Source organism: Pan paniscus, chromosome 19, assembly GCF_029289425.2.
Source record: "Pan paniscus chromosome 19, NHGRI_mPanPan1-v2.0_pri, whole genome shotgun sequence".
NCBI classification, from domain to species: domain Eukaryota; kingdom Metazoa; phylum Chordata; class Mammalia; order Primates; family Hominidae; genus Pan; species Pan paniscus.
The window spans coordinates 54,367,498-54,386,983 of NC_073268.2; the positions used below are offsets into that span (position 1 = coordinate 54,367,498).

Below are 19,486 nucleotides of genomic sequence, written 5' to 3' on the forward strand. Positions count from 1 at the left end.
ACGCCGTAGCTTGACAACCCTGGGAGGCCAGCCACTCTCCCGGGCACAAGGGCACTAGATCTGGTCCCAAGCTCTTGCCCCACTGAAGGAATGGTCCAGCATGCTTACACTCTCCTGCATCCCCACCCTCACCTGAGTATGCCCATCCTCACCTGAGTATCCCCATCGGTAAATACGTAAATGTGTTTTCTCCATCAAAAATAGTCCTCTTTCAACTCTGCTGCTTCTTTCACCCACCAACCCTTTCTCTGCTCCCTTTATAGCAAAACTGCCTCAAAGAGCTGCCACACTCACCGGCTCCAATTCCTCCCCTGCTATTCTTTTGTGACCCCACTCCAATGTGACTGCTGGCTCCAGCACTCTACCAAAGGGTTTTCTCCATTAATGCCCGTGACCAACATTGCTAGATCCAATGGTCATTTCTCTATCCTCGTGTTACTTGACCCATCAGCAGCACCTGATGCAGCTGCTTACTCCTTGATACACTGTCTTCCCTTGGCTTCTGGGTCTCTCCACTGCACAGGGTGGCCCCTGCTCAGTGGCTCTTGCTGGTTCCTTCTCAGTGTTGCCGTCCTAAGGCTGCATCTTTGGCCAGCTCCTCTACCTGTACTTGGTGATCTCATCCATCTCATGGCTTTCAATGTGCTCTAGATGTCGATGATTCCCAAATTTATGTCTGCAGCCTGGTCCTTGCCTCTGCACTCTGGATCAGCACCTCCTCTTGGATATCCAGTGGGTGCCTCAACCTTAACCCACACCAGGCTGAGCTCCAGGTAGCTCTCCCCAATCTGTTCTTCTCACTGAAAGGTAGCTGCCTACTTCTAAGTGCTCAGGCTAAAAGCCCTGCTGTGAATCCTAACTCCTCCTTCTCTCAGACCTCACATCCATCAAAAGAACCCAGCGGCTCTATCTTCAGAATATACTTGCAGTCCAGCCCCTCCCACCACCCCACTGCCACTGCCCTCCTCTCCCATCTCCACTGCTGTCAGAGCCAACTGGGCTGCCTGCTCTTGCCCTTTCCCCCCGAGTCTATCCTTGTCGTAGAAGCCAGGGAATCTTCTAAAAACATAAGTCAGATCACTTTCTCTGCTGAAAGTTCTCCAATGGGATCCCATCTCCCTTTGAGTAAAGGTCACAGTCCTTACTCTGACATTCTAAGTCCTACAAGACCTGCCCAGGTGCCTCTCTGCTCCAGCCACTCTCCTGCTGGCTCGCTCTCCAGTGGCCACACAGCCTCCTTGCTGGTCCTCAAACATGCCAGGCAAGCTCCTGCTCCAGGGCCTTTGCACTCTCTGCTGTTTCTGCCTGGACAGTTCTCACGGGTTTCCACATGGCTTGTTCCCTCACTTCCTTCAGGTCTTTCCTCAAAAGTTACTTTCTCGGCAAGGCCCTCCCTGGCAGCCTTAGCGAGATCGCAGCCTCCTTCTCATCACTCATCCCTGTCACTTCCTGGCTTGGTCTCCCCTCGCACTTCTGGCTTACTAACATCCTAGAATATGCACTCCTTATTATCTGACCCCCCAGCAAGAACGTGCGCTCCGGGAAGGCAGGGTCTTCTGGTTTGGCTTTGCTCACCCCTGCATCCCCAGCACCCAGAAGACAATCAATAAAGGGAAAAGAAGGATTATCATCTCAGTTGTACAAATGAGGAAACTGAGGCTCAGAGAGCTTAAATAAGTTCAGTCTCCTTTTCTTAAACTGCTATGAAGATGAAACAAGTGCTTTGCAAACAGCAGAGCACAGAGCGGGCTGAAGTTGTCACCACAGTCCCTCACCTGGTGGAGGCAAGCTACCCCTTGGGAAGTCCTGGAAGGAGAGCTCCTACTCTGTCTTTTTACTCCAGGTCCTCCCCACTGGCTGAGGAGAGGCCAAATGGTGAGCGGACTGGCCAGAGTGTCCACAGCTCAGCCACGTCCAGGCTGGCTCACTGGGGCCTGCCTCCTACTGCAGGTGTTGCTCTTTGCTGCCCCGGGGAAGCTCACAGGGTAGGGTGTCTGAGTGCAGTCTTGGTGGATGGATCAGGGAGTCCAACCATGGCTGTGTCCTCTGCTCCTGCTTTACCAGGAACACTCATGTTTGGGTTCCCCTGAACTCAGTGTCTACCTCTTAACTTGTTCTGAATGGGGAGGGGAAGGATATGACACCTTCAGAAACCCCAAAAGTCATGAAGGCGGTAAGGGAGGCCCAAGAGTCCAGCTTACCGCTGTGGGGGCCCAGTCCTGGCCGTACACAAAGCAGTACTTGCAGTAGAGGTCATCATACTCTGGAAACTGAAAAAAGCACAGACAGATTCTGTCGACTGGTATTCATGCTGAGGCCAATGCATTTGCTAGGCAGGTGCAGCCAAGGGGAATTCTGAACGTGAGACACCTGGGAGTGGGTCTAAGAGACGGCTGGAGATGTGTTCAGAGCAGAGGCTGAGGACCAAGAAGCGGGAGTCCACGGGAGACTCCCAGGTGCCACCGCCCCTGGCTTTTGCTCAGGCTCTGCCTTGTCTGATTTGTCCTTCCTACTTCATCCGGAAAACTCCTGCTCACCCTTCAAAACTTACCCTTCAGGGAGCCTGCCCTAACTCTCAAGCTGGTTTAAGGTCTCCTCTTGGCTCCCTTAGCCCTGTGCTTCCCTCCATAAAAGCAATGATTGCCTGTGTCTAAGTCTGTCAATTCCTCTAGACCATGAGTAGAGAAGAGATTTAATGCCTTTCTGCGTCCCCACTGCCTGGCACAGGGCTGGGCACAGATAAGGTCTAAGGCAGGGGTCCTCAACCAGTCCGTGGCCTGTTAGGAACGGGTCCACACAGCAAGAGGTGAGGAGCAGGCGAGCAAGCAAAGCTTCATCTGTATTTACAGCTGCTCCCCATTGCTCGCATGACCACGGGAGCTCCACCTCCTTGTCAGATCAGTGGCGGCATTAGATTCTCATAGGAGCACGAACCCTACTGTGAACTGCACATGTGGGGGATCTAGGTTGCATGTTCCTTATGAGAATCTAACGCATGATGATCTGTCACTGTCTCCCATCACACCCAGATGGGACCATCTAGTTGCAGGAAAGCAAACTCAGGGCTCCCACTGATTCTACATTATGGTGAGTTGTATAATTATTTCATTATTATTTACAAGGTAATAATAGAAATAAAGTGCACAATAAATGTAATGTCCCCAAATCATCCCAAAACCATCCCTCGCCACCTGGTTTTCCACGAAACCAGTCCCTGGTGCCAAAAAGGTTGAGGACCACTGGTGTAAGGGAATGGTGCTGAAGTGAAAGGTCTGAGAACCCAGGAAGCCATCATATGCAAGGCTGGAGTTGAGGCCCTGAAAAGAGGGAGGTGCTGAGAGCAGAGCAGGGAGGAACAGTGTGACTGTCAGTGTGTGTGTGGCTGGGGGGGGTCACTGATGCTGAGAGCACAGACACATGTGACTCAGCCCAGCCGAGAGCCCCTAATAGGAAAGGACAGGAGAGTGGGGAAAGACGGTCTTAGGCACTAGGCTAAGGCAGAGGCGGACAGGGTGGGAGCATGTAGTATCCCTGATGAAATAGGAAGGCAGGAGACACCTACAAAGCATCAGGCCCTGTCAGAGCCTTACCCAAACTGTCTCAGTCAATCCTCACAATAATATTATAAAATAATAATAAACACCACCTCCAACAGCCTGGAAGGACAGTGTAGTGAAACTTTGAGGTCAGATAGGCGTGGGTTCAATTCCCAGACAGGCCAGTTCCTTTGGTATATTTCCCCAGCTGTAAAATGGGGGTGTTAGTAGTGCCTATCTGGTAAGGCTGTAAGGGTGGACCAGTGCGGAGCACCGACTTTGGGACATATTGAGGACTTGGTGAGCGTTGGTTTATATTTACAATAAATGATTCCTCTAAAGTGTAGGGGGATGGGGAATAGCGTCCCTCGGGCCTGGCAGGCACACCTTCCTTGGGTCAATTCCAGGCCACCACCATTGTTGGATGGTTGGATTCGAACCCGAGTTCAAGGATCTGGGGATTCAGAACGCGGGACAGTAACTCCACACGGGACACAGCGCAAATGCTGGAAACTCGGCCAAGCCTCGGCTCCTCGCGTTAACCCCAGGAGGCTCCTGCCAGTGATCCAAGCAAGTGGGCATGACCTGTGCGAGGGCCCACAGGCTTGCCCGAGTGTGACCTCGGTACTAGCTCAACATCTCGAGGTCTGCTTCTATTCCTGCACATCGGGACTCAGGATCCGGGCAACCTCGCGCCAAGCTCTCCAATGCTGGCTCCCCTCCCCCGCCTAACCGAGAGGCTCAGAGGAATGACGTGGCTCTCCGGGGGCCACAGGGCAGCCCGGGGGGTTGCGGGAAGGGCCCCGGGGGACGCTGGGGGGCGGGCCCCGGCGGGGTCCACGGCCGCTCACCTGGGCGCTCTCCACCTGCCCGTTGACCATGAGTAGAAAGACGCTAGGACTCGCGGTCGCCATGGCAGGTCTGGGGGTTCCGGGGGGACCCACCTAGGCCGCGCGCGGTTGCTAAGAGACGCCGGCGTTGCCCTAGAAACAGACGGCGTAGCGCGCAGGACACGTTTCTTGGCAGCGACACCTTCGCGAAGGCCACGCGAGTGCGCGTGTGGCATGCGCAGGCGCAGTGAACGGGCGCCGTTATAAGGGGGCGGGGCACAAGGGGCGGGGCTCCACACCGAGGCTCCACCCCTCCTTAGGGCAGGTATGACCGAGACCTGGGGCGGGAGCGTTGACCTGTCGGGTAAAGCCAGCCCTACCGCTCGACTCAGTTGCACGCGCAGGGAGTGTGTGTTCACTCTGACTCGGCCCGGCTCCCCGTCCCCGCCGAAGCGCAGAGGCGAATGAGAGCTGAGTCCTGGGGAGCAGCGCTCCGACTCACGCCCGCCGCAAGCCGAGTGTTTAAAATACATTCAGCCACTAGATGTCGCTGTGGCCCCACCGCGAGGACGCGGAGGGAGGCGCTGCAGAGCACGGGCGACGTGACCACAGCTGTCGGGGCTAACTCTGGAATGCCGGGTGCTCGGAGGAGGCTCCCCAGCTGGGGCCAAGCAGCGTCCAAGCAGGTGAAAAGGATGCGCCCCTGTGGCTTGGAGACGCTTGCCCTCGAAAAAGTTTATTAAACAAACTTGGGAGGGACCTCAAGAATCCTTACATCCAAGCCATCGCTCTTTAGTTCGAAGCTGGGGAAACTGAGGCCCGCAGCGGGCGGCGCCTGGCACCCCAATCAGCCAGCGCTCAGGGGAGTTGCTAGCCAAAATCCACGAATCTGTCAAGATACAGTCTTGTATCTTAGTGGCCTGTCACAGAGTAAGCACTTGGTAACTACTAACTTGTTGATAAATGAATAATTGAAGACATCTCCATTTTACAGAGGAGGAAACAGATTCAGATGGCAAAGGCAGGTAAGTAGCTAAGTCAGGATTCAAACCCAGGACTCCAGAGGCTAACAACCCTCACTGCCTCTGTCTTGTCCTGGGCCAGCCCCAACAGCATCTGTTGGCAGAGGTGTCAAAGGAGACGTTGGAGACATTATCTTGGATCCAGGAAATGAAGGGATTCACAGGTGTGTAGACTCCCGGGAGGCCAGGCTCCGAGCAGGGACCCCAGGTCATCACATTCTGCAGCTTCTAGCTTGGGAGCAGACTAGGGGAGTCCCATCAACCATCTGCACGAGGGAGGGAAGGAGCAGTCTCAGCCCAGCCTGCACCCACTGAACCACCCCCTGCCTGGTGAGCAAAGATATTTGATCAGGGGAGGGAGGCAGCGGGTAACCAGTTCACACATCTGACAAGAGCAGCTGGGGGAGGGGACGGGTGGGCTGGTGGCCCAAGTGCTGCACCCAGAGCCCAAGACAGGGCCCATTTCCCCTCCTGGAGAGGGGGTCATACTCCCTTCTTCCCCCGCTGTGTCCATCTCTTTCCAGTTAAAGTGCTTTCTCCCACACATTCTATCAGTCTCACCCAATTATTTCCTCCCTTTGGCCTTTGAGGCTCGGTATTGCACACAAGTTAGTTTTCAGCAAAATGCTTGTAGTTATCGAATAACTGGGGGCTCCCAGTAGTTTAAGACCTGGCTATACCAAAGGCGGCCCCACATTCAAATAGGACATAATGGGGGAGTCTCCCCAAGGGGTGGGAAGTTCTAGGGTGGCCTTCAGGGGTACAAATAAGCCCGACCCCTGGGTGTTGGGGAATGGAAGACTCCAGGATAGGATGGGCGGGTGACCAGGCCTAACTTTAACAAGTCTAGTGGCATTAGAAGCGACTTTAGGGGAGGGGTCTCAGGGGCTTGCATAGGGGCTTGCATAGGGCCTGCTAGAATCCTTACCACCAGTTCAAGGGCCCAGTGGAGAGCCTGGTGTACTAGAAGTCCTTGGGCAGGCTGTCCTTCAGGTCAGGACAGTCAGGTTGGAGGAGAAGGTAGTTTCTGCAGATGCTGACACGCAGCGATCTCAGCAGGACACTCTGCAGCTCTTGGGGTGGGATGTAGGGATCTGCAATGGGGTGGGGCAGACCCTCAGCCCAGCTGACATCCAGCAGATCTGCACCAGTCCAGCCATGCTGGTTGTTAACATATATTGCCGAGCTTCCCTGCCTGTGCCTGTGCCAAGTCTCTCCACCCCCAAATGCCTTCCTGGGCTCCTAGACATTCCTCGCTCCCACCTCACTCTTAGTACAGCTCTGTCCTCTGGTACACTCCCACGCAGTCCCCTCAGGGAAGCTTCCAGCACATTGGGCAGGCAGGGCTGTCAGCCATTGGGCAGGGGTGAGGCTGGAAGCTGGCTCGAGCAGAGCAGGTGTCAGCGCCAGCCCTCTTCCCTGCATGCCTATGGCCATGGTGCTGCCGGGCAGCTGGCCAGAGCCCCTGCAGGGTCCCAAGCTCCACCCTGGCCATCTGCCTCCCCCAGTCTCTCAACCATCCCAGGCTTCTGCTCCCATCCTTACTGAAATCGGGTTCAAACCCCTGGCCCCAGCAGAGCTGTCTCAGGAAGAGGGAACAGTGGGATTGAGTGGCCAGGGGGACAGGCTGCACAGCGCTGGTGAGCGACGGAGGCCTTGCCCCTTGCCAGTTGTGCCAGGACCAGGCTACCAAACCCAGAGCCCTCGGGCCCTGCTGAGGACAAGAGCAGCTCCCCCATGGTAACTTGATCTCACAAGAGTCCATCTGCAGTCGATCTGGACCCAAGGTCACACTGAAGTGGGACCAAGGCCAACTGTGGAGAGAGGAGGTGAAGGGGAGGTGGGGAGCTGGAGAGGCTGGGGGCCACCCTCCTGGAGCCCCTCTCCACCACCCCTCCTGGCTGTGCACCCACCTGTCAAAGCAGTTGGTGCCTGTGAGCACCCACTCTTGGGAGATGAGGGCCCCCTCACAGCGGCACCAGCTGTCCAGGAAGATGCTGGCCTGGCCAAGCCATTTGTCTGGGCCCTACTTGCTGGAGGCCTCAGCCAGCCTGGACCCTGCACCTCAGGAGACTGAAGCCTCAGAGCTCAGCTCCGGGTCCCAGGGCCTTGCAGGTCTACCATGCATCTCTTTCATCCAGCCCTGCGATCTCTGCAGCCCAGCTTCCACCCCTCACCCCTCCAGCTCAAAATCAGACTGCCTGCAGTGGAATCCTATGTGACTCAGGGAAAGTCCTTTAACCTCTCGGAGCCTCGGTTTCCTCATCACACCCAGGGGGTTGTTGTGAGGATTAAATGTGATAATATATGTCAAAGCTCCATACATTTGTAGCTATTCTTTTTTTTTTAATTAAAAAGTTTGTGGGCACATAGTAGGTGTATACATTGCAGCTATTCTTGTTGCTGAAGTCATTCCTGGGGTGCTCCTGCTTTTTCATGCCTCCTGGTTTGCACATGCTGTTCCTTCTACCTAGCTCATCATCTCCTACCTATCCGCCCAGAGAACTCCTATGTAGCCTTCAGAGCCCACTCTTGTGAAGTCTTCCTTGAACGCCTCTCCCCTTGGCCCCACAGTCTGCTCCCCACTTCCCACCCAGAAGCTCATTATAAGTGGGTGTCCGGCTCTGCTTGCTTTTCTCTTTAGACAGGGAGCTCACTCATCTCTAAGGAAGCTGGGCCTCCTTGAGGACAGCCCTCCATCTGCTCTGCCCTGGTCATCGGGGTCCACCCTCAGCACCTTCAAGGGGTGGGGAGCCCTGGGGTGCACACTAGGGGCAGGCATCCTGCATACAGACTTGGCGCTGGGGTCTCCAGATCCTCCTCCCAGGAGCTTGTCCTGGGTCCTGGGGCAGGGGACTTCTTAGAGTCCTGCTCTGCCCCGTCTCAGGTAAGAGGCAGAGAGGGCAGCTGGCTGAGACCAACAGTAACAATAATAATCCCATGTGCCCTCTCTTTACACCCCACGAAGTCCTGAGCCCCTGTGATTCTGGGCTCCTCACAGTGACCCCCCAGACCAGTGCTCCTAGCCCCCTTTCACAGATGGGGAAGTCGAGGCTCAGAGACAAACCGACTTCCCAAGATCACAGTGAGTTGGAAGCAGAGTTGGGATTCAAATCAGGGTCCCTGTGACCCCAAGTCCCCAAATCATTTCTCTCAAAGGCCTTATAGGTCTTTCCTTCTGTCTTTGCCTCTTGGCTCTTCAGCGGAGGGGCCACACTTGGAACGCCGGTTGCTTGAAACGCCTGGTGCAGGCACTCGGCTGAATTTCACAAATGGTGCAAAGTCAATACCCTTTGTGGCCTGTCCCTGACGATTCCTTGGGCCTCACCTCACCCTTCCCCTCAGGCTTGAAGTACTGTATGCCTGCGGTTCTAGGTGGGCAGGTCCATGCAAACCAGAAGCTACAGGGGCTGAGAGGCCAAAGAAAGAGGCAGACAAATCTGGTTTCTCAGAAAGAAGCATTTAATAGAGGCACATAAACAGAAGCCATGTCTAGGGCGGTCACGAGACAGGTAGGTCTCTGCACTGTTACCTCTAGAGCCAGGGCATGTATAGCATAGGGAAAGGGCATACGTGCTTCAGAAGGGGTGTGTAGGACAATTGATCAGCATTGCCAGTGACGGTAGATAAAGTAGAAATCTTAGAGGCCTTTCTGGAACTGGGGTCAATCAGAAGCCAGCATGGCAGATTTGCCTCTGAGATGGAGCTGCTTTGGCCTCTGCACCTGCACATGACGTTCTCAACAATGTTGTGTGTTTATTTTTTGAGAGGAAGTTCACATAACCTAAAATCAATCTTTTTTTTTTTTTTTTTTTTGAGACAGAGTTTCGCTCTTGTTGCCCAGGCTGGAGTGCAGTGGCGCCATCTCGGCTCACTGCAACCTCTGCCTCCTGGGTTCAAGCGATTCTCCTGCCTCAGCCTCCCGAGTAGCTGGGATTATTGGTGCCTGCCACCATGCCCAGCTAATTTTTGTATTTTTGGTAGAGACACGGTTTCCCCATGTTGGCCAGGCTGGGCTCGAAGTCCTGACCTCAAGTGATCCACCTGCCTTGGCCTCCCGAAGTGCTGGGATTACAGGCATGAGCCACTGCACCCGGCCAATCAACCATTTTTTATGTGTATAATTCAGGGGCATTCTGTATATCACCTTGTCTTTGCAAATGTTGTTCCTTTGTTCTAGAAAGTCCTTCCTGCCATTTCTGCCTGGAAGCTTCCTGTTGAACTTCAAGAGCCAGATAAATGCCCCTTCCTCTGGGATGTCTTTTTTCTGATCCCCAACTTGGTCTAGGGGCTCTCCTTGGGCTTCCTCAGCCCCTTGGTCACAGCCCTTCCACACTAGTGGTCTGACTTGGTCTCCCCAGCCAGACTCAAAGTCCCGGCATATGCAGTGGAGGGTGGGTGCACTGGGATCATTTACTAAATGCTTGTTGAGTGAATGCATGAGTGGAGGTCTTTGGGGAGCACTCTGGGGGGCCCTGAGGCCTTGTGGGTAGGGCTGGGCCCTCGGGTTCCAGCCACAGGGAGGGCCTAGAGTCTGACATGGGGAGAGACAACTCGGATCCAGCCTCCTGCAGCATAACAGAATAACCCGGTCTGGGTCTGAGGCAGAGCCCGAGGTGGGATAGAGGGCTCTCAGTTTCCATTATCAGCCTTTCCTCAACTTGCAGTGTGAGCCCAGGCCAGTCACCGCCGTATTCTGGGCCTCAAAATCTTCATTAATAAGAAGAGGGCATTGCCTGGACTATCTCACTCTCCTGTTAAGTCATTTGAAGGGCTGCGGGAATCCCTGGCCTTTCTAAACCGTGACTCGGGCTAGGCATGCCCCCTTTACCCCTGAAGCTCACGGGAGAAAGTGCTTGGAGTAGCTTCTTCTAGGAGTTAGTCAGCAGACAGAGCTGAGTTCCAATCCAAACTCTTCCCCCTCACTGGCTATGTGACCTTGGGCTGTTTGCTTAACCTCTCTGAGACTCAGCTTCTGGGAAAATGAGGAACATAAGATCCCTACTAGTAGGGCTCAGTAAATGTCAGCAATGGTCTCCACAGTGAAGATGATGACATGATTGGAGTCCAGTTTACTTGCAGACAGACAAGTTGAATTGCTGGCCAAATTCTGAAAAAAATCGTAGGTCTTTAAAAATCATTCATTTGGGGGCGGGGCACAGTGACTCATGCCTATAATCCTAGCACTTTGGGAGGCTGGGGCAGGAGGATCATTCGAGCCCAGGAGTTCAAGACCAGCCTGGGCAAATAGAGACCCCGTCTCTAAGAAAAATACAATAAATAAATTAGCCAGGCATGGTGGTGTGGGCCTGTGACCCTGGCTACTTGGGAGGCTGAGGCGGGAGGAGCGCTTGAGCCAGGGTTTGAGGATGCAGTGAACTGATGGCGCCACAGCAAGACCCCATCTCTTACAAAACAAAAACAAACCCAGAACCATGAGTTCTGTTTCTTACACTGGATGTTACTGAGTATAAGCACCTCTGACGGTTCTAGGATGCTTGTTTCTAAGAGCTACATTTTCCCCCTCTGAGAAATAGTGAAGTGGATGACATTCTTTTTTTGTTCTTGAGAACTGCTATGAAGAAAAAACATGAAGCATGGCAAAGAGCTAGCGAGGGATGGGGGAGCGTATAGGGTTATGGTAGACAAGCAATTCTCTTCTCAGGAGAAGACATTGGAGCAAAGTCCAGAAAGAAGTGAAGGGTTGAGTCATGCACGGATCTGGGGGTGCGTACGTCCAGGCAAAGAGCATAGTCGGTGCAAAGGCCCTGCATGGAGGGAGGGGCAGTCTGGAGCCTGCCTGCACTGAGACAACTGTGCACCTCTTCCCAGGGCCGCGTTCGGTGTGTCATGCTGGTAGCTTGCAATCAGCCACGGAAGGAATATTTACACTAAGGAAATTGGCCAATGCTACAATCAGGGCTTTACTATTTTATATTTTATTTTTTCTCAGAAAACGGGACATGCTACTTTACCAGCACATCACTGGGGGTAGGAGATGAGGTCAGAGAACTTGCCAGGCCCAGATCACCCAGCGCCTGAGTGGCTGGAGGTTAAGTGAGTTGGGTTTTTACAGGGTCCCTCTGTGTGGGTGTGGGGGGAAAGCTGAGAGGCCGAGGAGCAGGCAGATGTGGTCATCCAGGTAGGTTTGCCAGACTTAGCAAAGAAAAATACAGGATGCATGCACTACTTGGGACATACCTAACTAAAGAATTATTTGTTGTTTATCTGAAATTCCAACTTAAAACACTGGGTATCCTGTATTTTAGCTAGCAACCCAGGTGGCGGGTGGAAGATGGAGATTCACGATTGCTTCTGGAAGACTCGCTGTGTGATTCCGCCCACCCCATGGCCATTCCCTCCTCCTGAGATGTTCAGAGCAGGATTCCTACCTAGTGCCCCGCCAAACATGGCCCACACCCCAACTCACCCTGGACCACACCCGCCCCTGTCATTTCCTACAGGCTTTTCCTGCAGATTGAGAGAGGAAACTGGGCAGGGAGCACACCACCGATGGGTGAAATGATGATCTCACAGGAAACCAGACAAGCTAGAGTTGTCACCACACCCTGGACTCAGAGAACTTGGGTACTTCACCGACGGCCACCTCCCATCTCCCTTTCATTCTTCATGGGCAGGGCCTTGCAAGCCTTGGTGATGGATTTTATTCCATGAGATGGGGCAGCTGTTGCAGGAACACGATTTGAGTTGTTTTTTGAAAGATTGCTCTGGCTACTGTGCAGAGTGGCTTCTCAGGGTGCACGCGGGGGAGATGTCGTAGGACAACTGGGTGTTGGATCTGGAGCTCAGGGAGAACAACCCTCAGAGGAGACGGCCCCTGGCTGAGCCTGGAGATACTACCATTCCAGAGAAGAGCAGAAGGCCAGGAGAAGGGGCGTGTGGCTGTGTGGTTGACATCTTGATGACGTGCTGTGTGTGTCCCTCACAGACTTGGGATCTTTCTGGGAGGCAAACACAGGCCTTGGGGAATGTTCTGGGATGGGCGATGTCAGCCTCAGTGTGTTTGCTCAGCTGCTGGGCTCTCTTGGGACCACAGAGGACTGCAGCACCAATGGTGGAACTCCAGGCGTGGTGACAGGATGTGACCAGGTTCCCCCACCCAGGTCTGTGGTCAGCCTGGCTGTGCTGAATGGTGGAAGCAGGGGTGAGGCCCCGAGAGGTGTCTGGAGCCATCTGGCCGTGAGGTCAGCCACCCAGCCAGGCCTCTGGAAGCCATGGGCAGCCACTTACCAGATGCGGCTTCCTGCCCTTTCCTCCACCAAAACCACACTCAGCTCATAGGCTGGCCTCAGGGGCAGTCCCTTTCCCAAGGGGAGGGCCGCATGCAAATGCCACACTGAGCTGAGCCAAGGCAGGGGTCAATTCTGAAGGCCTGGATCCTCCATGTCCTATGGGCAGGTCAACCACAACAAAGCCCACCCTGCCCATCAAGCCCCACTGCTTTCCACTGCTTTGGTGCCTTCACCTCTCTGGGTGAACCCTGCTCACCCTGAGCCCCTACATGTAAGGCACTTTTAGATGCAATCATCCCCTGCGATTTTCCTGATACAGGGAGAAGAAGGCAGGTGGCCCTGGCCACTGTGTGTGCTGAGGCAGAGCGAACAGGCAGCAGCACTGGAGGGAGGGAGGAGTGTGTGTGTGGCTGTGCGTCCTGTGTGTGGATTTTTGTGTGCAAGTCCCGTGTGTGTACCTAGCATGTATGTCCCAGTAGCTTGTGTGTACCTGTGCCCTGGGTGTGTGCTTGTGCAAATCTCTGTGCGTGTTTGTGCAAATCTTTGTGTGTGAATGTAAACCTGTACCTAAGAGTGTTGTCTGTGTGTCAACGTGTGTGTACAGGCGCCTGGAACCAGTTATGATTTAGATCAACACCCCACTTTCAGCCTTGGCGAGATTCCTTCCTGCATGACCGGGGAACAGATCACTACTCCCATTTTGCAGAAGTGAGACTGAGGCTCAGAGAGGGCCGAGACTTGCCTAAGGTCACCAGCTGATGGGATTACAATTCAGTCCTCACCTCTATGGTGGCTTCTAAGGGTTCATGGGTGTTCTTGGTCCCAAACTCTCCTCCCCAACCTGTTCCATTGGTGCCTGCAATACCCCTGTTGGGAAGAGACAGTGTCCTTGGCAGATTCATCTGTTAAACTGGCCTCCCTTCATGAAACAGGGACAATCCATCCTTCCCAAGACTGTCCTAGCGGGTAGATGGCCCCTGGAGCAGGAGGGCCTGCCAAGGAAGGCAGGGAAGGGGAAGGGGTGGGGGTCCTGCAGAAAGACAACTGCCTGCCCTTCAGAGTGTGGGCTGTGGGAGAGGCTGCCACGGACATGGGTGTGGGTTGTGGTTTGGCCACTTGGGCTTCCTCCTGGATGCCCCAGCCACGCACTGGGTGACTGAACCGGATTACTTGTGGCTGCTGACACTAATCAGAGAGCTGTGTGTGTGTAAAGAAGGAAAACCTGGTGCAGGGAGTCCTACAAACAGAGGCCCTTCCCACAGTTGAGCCCATTTTGTCACCTGTAACCAGGGACAATGATGCATCACCCGAGTCCCCCTCGGAGAAAGATGAAGGTAGAAACGCTCACACACTGAAGATGCTGCTGGAACACCGCAGGGACTGGGCGGAGCGGGGACAGCGTTAACAAGGGCGGCTGCTGCAGTGCGGGTGAAGGGCCAGACCTTGTGTCAGGTGCCCCTGCAGATATAATTCCTCGAGTCCACAAAACAATGCAACCAGGTGGATCTGAACATCCCCATTTCACAGATGAGGAACTCGAGGTCAGGGCTGTCAGTCTTGGCTACCTGCATGGCCTTGGGGCCCTGCATGGTCTCACCCCTGCCTAACTTTCTCGTCTCCGTGTCTCTGTGACCCCCTCCCTCCTGCCACTTCCCTCTGGCCTTCTCGTGGCCCTGAGATGTGCCACACTCTCACCTGCATCAGCTCTGTGTCCTTTGCCCCCACTGTCCCTCTGCTGCCACATGCTCGTCTATTAGGTCCTGACTTACATGTCACTTCCAGGGCCCCTTCCCGACTTCCTGTGCTGGGCAAAGGGCCCATTCTTAGCTCCCCAGGGCCGGCCCCCCATCTCGGTGCCTATCACAGATTTCCCTCATCAGAGAAAGCTGGGACTTGTGCTCATGGCTCTGACCCCAGCACACAGCACAGACAAGAAAGGATGCCCTGGCCTCCATGTGACGGAGCTGGATTCAAACCCAGGTGTTTCTGAAACCAAAGCGTGCCTTCGTAAAACTTAAAAGCATGGGATTGGAAGGGAGGCAGTAACATCAGCAGAGCGGCACCCCGCTCGGACAATTCACCTGCGCTCCTCAAAGTTTTTAACCACACCCACTCTTGCGGCAGAGGGGTGCGAACAGTCGGGCACATCTATTATTTCTGCTGACCCACGTCCATCCACCTTCCTGAAAACTCAGGTTTCCTGTGGGGAAATGGCCCTCATCCATACGTGGTCTGAGGAGTTTGGCTGAGCCGGACTCCCTGTGCCACTTCCAGAGGTGGACAGGTGATTCGGGTCTGGCCAATCAGCATACCCCTCCCCTCCCCCACGCTGAGCCTGTCCAATGGGAGGCTACCCTGGAACCCACGCTGGGACTGACAAAAAGGGATGCCCACTGCCGTGATGGATGTCCCTGAAATGAGGGTAAGGTTCTGGGGCTCAGGAAGGTCTCCAGGGCTTGGATTAGAGATAATAATTACCATGTCACAGATGACTAAAAGAGTCTCAAAGCACATCAGCAGCCCCCAACCTGTTCTGCTTCTTGGTTCCTCATTTTGGTGACATCTCCATTGCTAGAAATGGACACCATCACATGTCCTGCATTTACCCCTTTACATACCTCTTTTTTTACTTTTTTTTTTTTTGAGACAGAGTCTCACTGTGTCACCCAGGCTGGAGTGCAGTGGCACCATCTTGGCTTACTGCAACCTCCACCTCCCGGGTTCAAGCAATTCTCCTGCCTCAGCCTCCCGAGTAGCTGGGATTATAGGCGCCTGCCAACATGCCCAGCTAATTTTTGTATTTTGTATTTTTAGCAGAGACAGGGTTTCACCATGTTGGTCAGGCTGGTCTCAAACCCCTGACCTCAGGTGATCCACCTGCCGCGGACTCCCAAAGTGCCGGGATTGAGACACTGCGCCCAGCCTAATTTTTGTATTTTTAGTAGAGACAGGGTTTCATCATGTTGGCCAGGCTGGTCTCAAACTCTTGACCTCAGGTGATCCCCCAGCCTCAGCCTCCTAGAGTGCTGGGATTACAGGCGTGAGTCACCGCACCCAATCCCACGTCTGTCTTTTAATCAAGGCATGCTCTGCCTTCAAGTACACCCTCCATGATGTCTGCCAGAAATACCTTTCAGGAAGGCAGCTCTGAAGGGCATTTGTCTACTCAAAAATCCTAGGTAGACATTTAGATTAGTTCAGAGGCTTTTGGTAACCTAAACCAGAAATCTTGAACTCAAATGCCCACTGTGGCCATGCAGGAAACGTGAGCCAAGTGAGTGGAGTATCTGTATATAACACATGAGATTGTCTTTGTTCCCACAAAAAGATATACTTGGTCTTTCTTTTCCTGAAACACATGTCATCTCAGCCTCTTTTGTTTTCCTGCTTTTAATAAGATGTAGAAAACAGTTGTGAAAGCACAATGATAAGTAGCATCTGACCCTCGGCCTGTGCTGGGGAGGCTGTCAGGGAGTGGCAGGGACTGTGGTGAATTAGAGAGCACATGTTCTTTCAATGGCGGCATCACAGTTCGATGGCTACGTAGAAATGCTGATCTGATTTCCCAAAAGAAAGCAAAAATCAGGATTCTTATGGCAAATCTCCCCATTTTTGACGGGCAAATAATTCCAAGCTTTTAAAAAGCACCGTGTGAGTCATTCTCTCATACCACTGGTGGGTGTCTAAATCAGTATAATCTCTAAGGATAGAAATTTGACATTAGCTACTAAAATTGTAAGAACAATACTCTTTAACTTGACACTCCCACTTCTGGTATTCTTCTTGCATATACACTTGCTGTGTGCAAAATGATGTGTTCAAGAAAATTTATTGCAGCATTGTTTGCAATAGTGAAAAAACTGAACTCATCTAAATGTCTATCTAGGGGGTCTTGGTTAAATAGGTTATATTCGTAAAGGAATATCATGCAGCTGTAAAAATGAGTGCTTTTTTTTTAGATATGACAATAGCACAAGTGACAAAAGACAAAACAGATAACTGGACTTCATCAAAATTAAAAACTTTTGTGGAACAGAGGATGTTATCAAGAAAGTGAAAAGACGACCTGAGAAATGGAAGGAAGTATCTGTAAATCATGGGAAGTAAATATCTGTAAATCATCTAATAAGGTAATATCTGTATCTGTAAATCATCTGATAAGGGACTTTTATTTAGAATATATAAAGAACTCTGACAGCTCAACAATAAAAAGGCAAATAATCCAATTAAAAATGGACAGAGGGCTGATGCGGTGGCTCATGCCTGTAATCCCAGCACTTTGGGAGGCTGACGTGGGCAGATCACTTGAGCTCAGGAGTTCAAGACTAGCCTGGCCAACACAGTGAGACCCTGTCTCTGCTAAAAATACAAAAATTAGCTGAGTGCAATGATGTGCGCCTGTAGTCCTAGCTACTTGAGAGGCTGAGGCAGGAGAATCACTTGAGCTTGGGAGGCGGAGGCTGCAGTGAGCTGAGATCCTACCACTGCACTCTAGCCTGGGCTGGAATGAAACCCTGTCTTGAAAAGAAAAAAAAAAAAAGGTCAAAGGATTTGAATAGATATTGAACAGACATTTCCCCAAAGGAGACAAATGGCCAATAAACCGTGAAAACATCCTTAGTCATTAGGGAAATGCAAATCAAAACTACAATGACGTATCACTTCACACCCACTAGGATGGCTATAATTAAAAAATAATAATAATAATAATAAGGCTGGGTACTGTGGCTCATGCCTGTAATCCCAGCACTTTGGGAGGCTGAGGCAGGTGGATCACTTGAGGTCAGGAGTTCGAAACCAGCCTGACCAACATGGTGAAACCCCATCTCTAATAAAAATATAAAAATTAGCTGGACATGGTGGTGGGGACCTGTAATCCCAACTACTCGGGAAGCTGAGGGAGAAGAATTGCTTGAACCTGGGGTGCAGATGTTGCAGTGAGCCGAGATCGTGCCAGTGCACTCCAACCTGGGCGATAGAGTGAGACTCAGTATCAGAAAAAGAAAAGAGGTGTTGGTGAGGATGTGGAGAAATCGGAACTCTTAAATATTGCTGGTGAATTTGTAAAATGGTGCAACTGCTGGAGAAAACAGCTTGGCACTTTCTCAAGAAGTTAATAGTTTACCATGTGACCCAGCAATCCCACTCCCAAGAGAAATGAAAACATGTCCACAAAAAAACTTGTAAACAAATGTTCTCAGAAGCATTATTCATAATAGCCAAAAAGTTGAAACAACCCAAATGTTCATAAACTGATGGATAAACAAAATATGGTATATCTAAACAATGCAATATATTTGGCCATAAAAATTAGTGCTAATATGACAACATGAACTTTATGCTAAGTGAAATAAGCCAAACACAAAAGACTACACAGTGTGTGATTCCATTAGTATAGAGTATCCACAATATGCAAGTCCATAGAGACAGAAAGTAGTTCAGTGGTTGCAAGGGCTCAGGTGAAAGAGGAATGAGGAGTGACCGTTAATGGGTATAAACCAAAAATAAAATTAGAAGGCCCTTTGCAACCATCTGAATGGACTCCCTCCTTGGCCAGCACACCCTAAAATTTAACCTGAAAGACTGGTTCAGGCCACGATGGGAGGTGAGAGTTGGACATGCCTTATTATACCCCTCCAACATTAACATCAACACTGACCTTAAGTCTGATAAGAAATATTTGTCTATTCTCTCTATAGCCTGCTACTGGGAGGCTTCAACTGCATAATAAAACCTAGGTCTCCTGGCCAGGTGCAGTGGCTCACGCCTGTAATCCCAGCACTTTGGGAGGCCAGGGGCGGGGGGGCGTGGATGACTTGAGGTCAGGAGTTCGAGACCAGCCAGGCCAACACGGTGAAACCCCATCTCTACTAAAATACAAAAAAAAAAAAAAAAAAAAGCCGGGCTTGATGGCTCATGCCTGTGATCCCAGCTATTCGGGAGGCTGAGGCAGGAGACCAGGAGGGGGAGGTTGCAGTGAGCCGAGATCGCACCACTGCACTCCAGCCTGGGCAACAGAGTGAGACTCACTCTTCAAATAAAATAAAATAAAATAAAATAAAATAATATAAAATAAAATAAAAAACCAAAAAACCCTAGGTCTCCACAACCCCTTATCATAACCCAGATATTCCTTTCTATAGATAATAACTCTTGTAACCAACTGCCAATCAGGATATGTTTAAATCCACCTGTGACTTGGAAGCCCCTCCCCTTTGAGTTGTCCCGCCCTTCCAGAATAGACATTGAACAGACATTTCCCCAAAGGAGACAAATGGCCAATAAGCACATCAAATCAATGTCAATCTTGCATGTATTGACTTATGTATTATGTCTTCCTGAAATGTATAAAGGCTGACTGTGCCCCGACCATCTTGGGCACATGTTGTAGGACCTCCTGAGGCTGTCACCACCATGTCCTTAACATTGGCAAAATAAACTTTCTAAATTGACTTGAGACTTGTCTCAGATACTTGGTTCACATAGGTTTCTTTTAGGGGCGATGAAAATGTTCCATAAACCACTCTACCTAAAATTAGGTAGTGATGATGGCTGCTCAACTGTGAATATACCAAAAAACACTGAATTGTATACTATAAAAGGATGAGTTTTATGGTATGTTATTAAAAGTTGTTTAAAAGTGAGGGACCCCTCCAGTTATTGATATGGAGTGATCTTCAGGAAAAGAGCATAATATGCTACATTTTGTACACGAAAGGGGAGGTAGGTACGAATATGCATACGTATTGCTTTTTTCTAGAAGCCGCCTAGGAGTGAAACCAAAATTCTTCACTTCTTTTCGGCCCTACCTCGAGCTCCCTTTAGAAAACCTTTCCTTCCAGCTC

General features: G+C 51.7%; 1 protein-coding gene across 10 annotated transcripts in view; it reads right to left on the minus strand.

Moving 5' to 3' along the window:
* The window catches only part of B9D1 (B9 domain containing 1), a 44,474-nt gene that overhangs the window by 24,594 nt on the left and 394 nt on the right, over positions 1 to 19,486 (minus strand). For 5 of the 10 annotated variants that reach the window (XM_024926253.5, XM_034942271.4, XM_024926252.5 and 2 more), the window contains exons 1-2: positions 4,388 to 4,632; positions 2,202 to 2,270 (exon numbers count right to left, since the gene is read on the minus strand). In XM_024926253.5, coding sequence (XP_024782021.1) covers positions 2,202 to 2,270; positions 4,388 to 4,450 — 132 coding nt within the window. In that variant the 5' untranslated portion in view covers positions 4,451 to 4,632. Of the gene's footprint in view, positions 1 to 2,201; positions 2,271 to 4,387; positions 5,655 to 19,486 lie in introns of those variants that run through there. The other 5 variants (XM_063599234.1, XM_063599232.1, XM_063599233.1 and 2 more) reach the window with 4 other exon arrangements.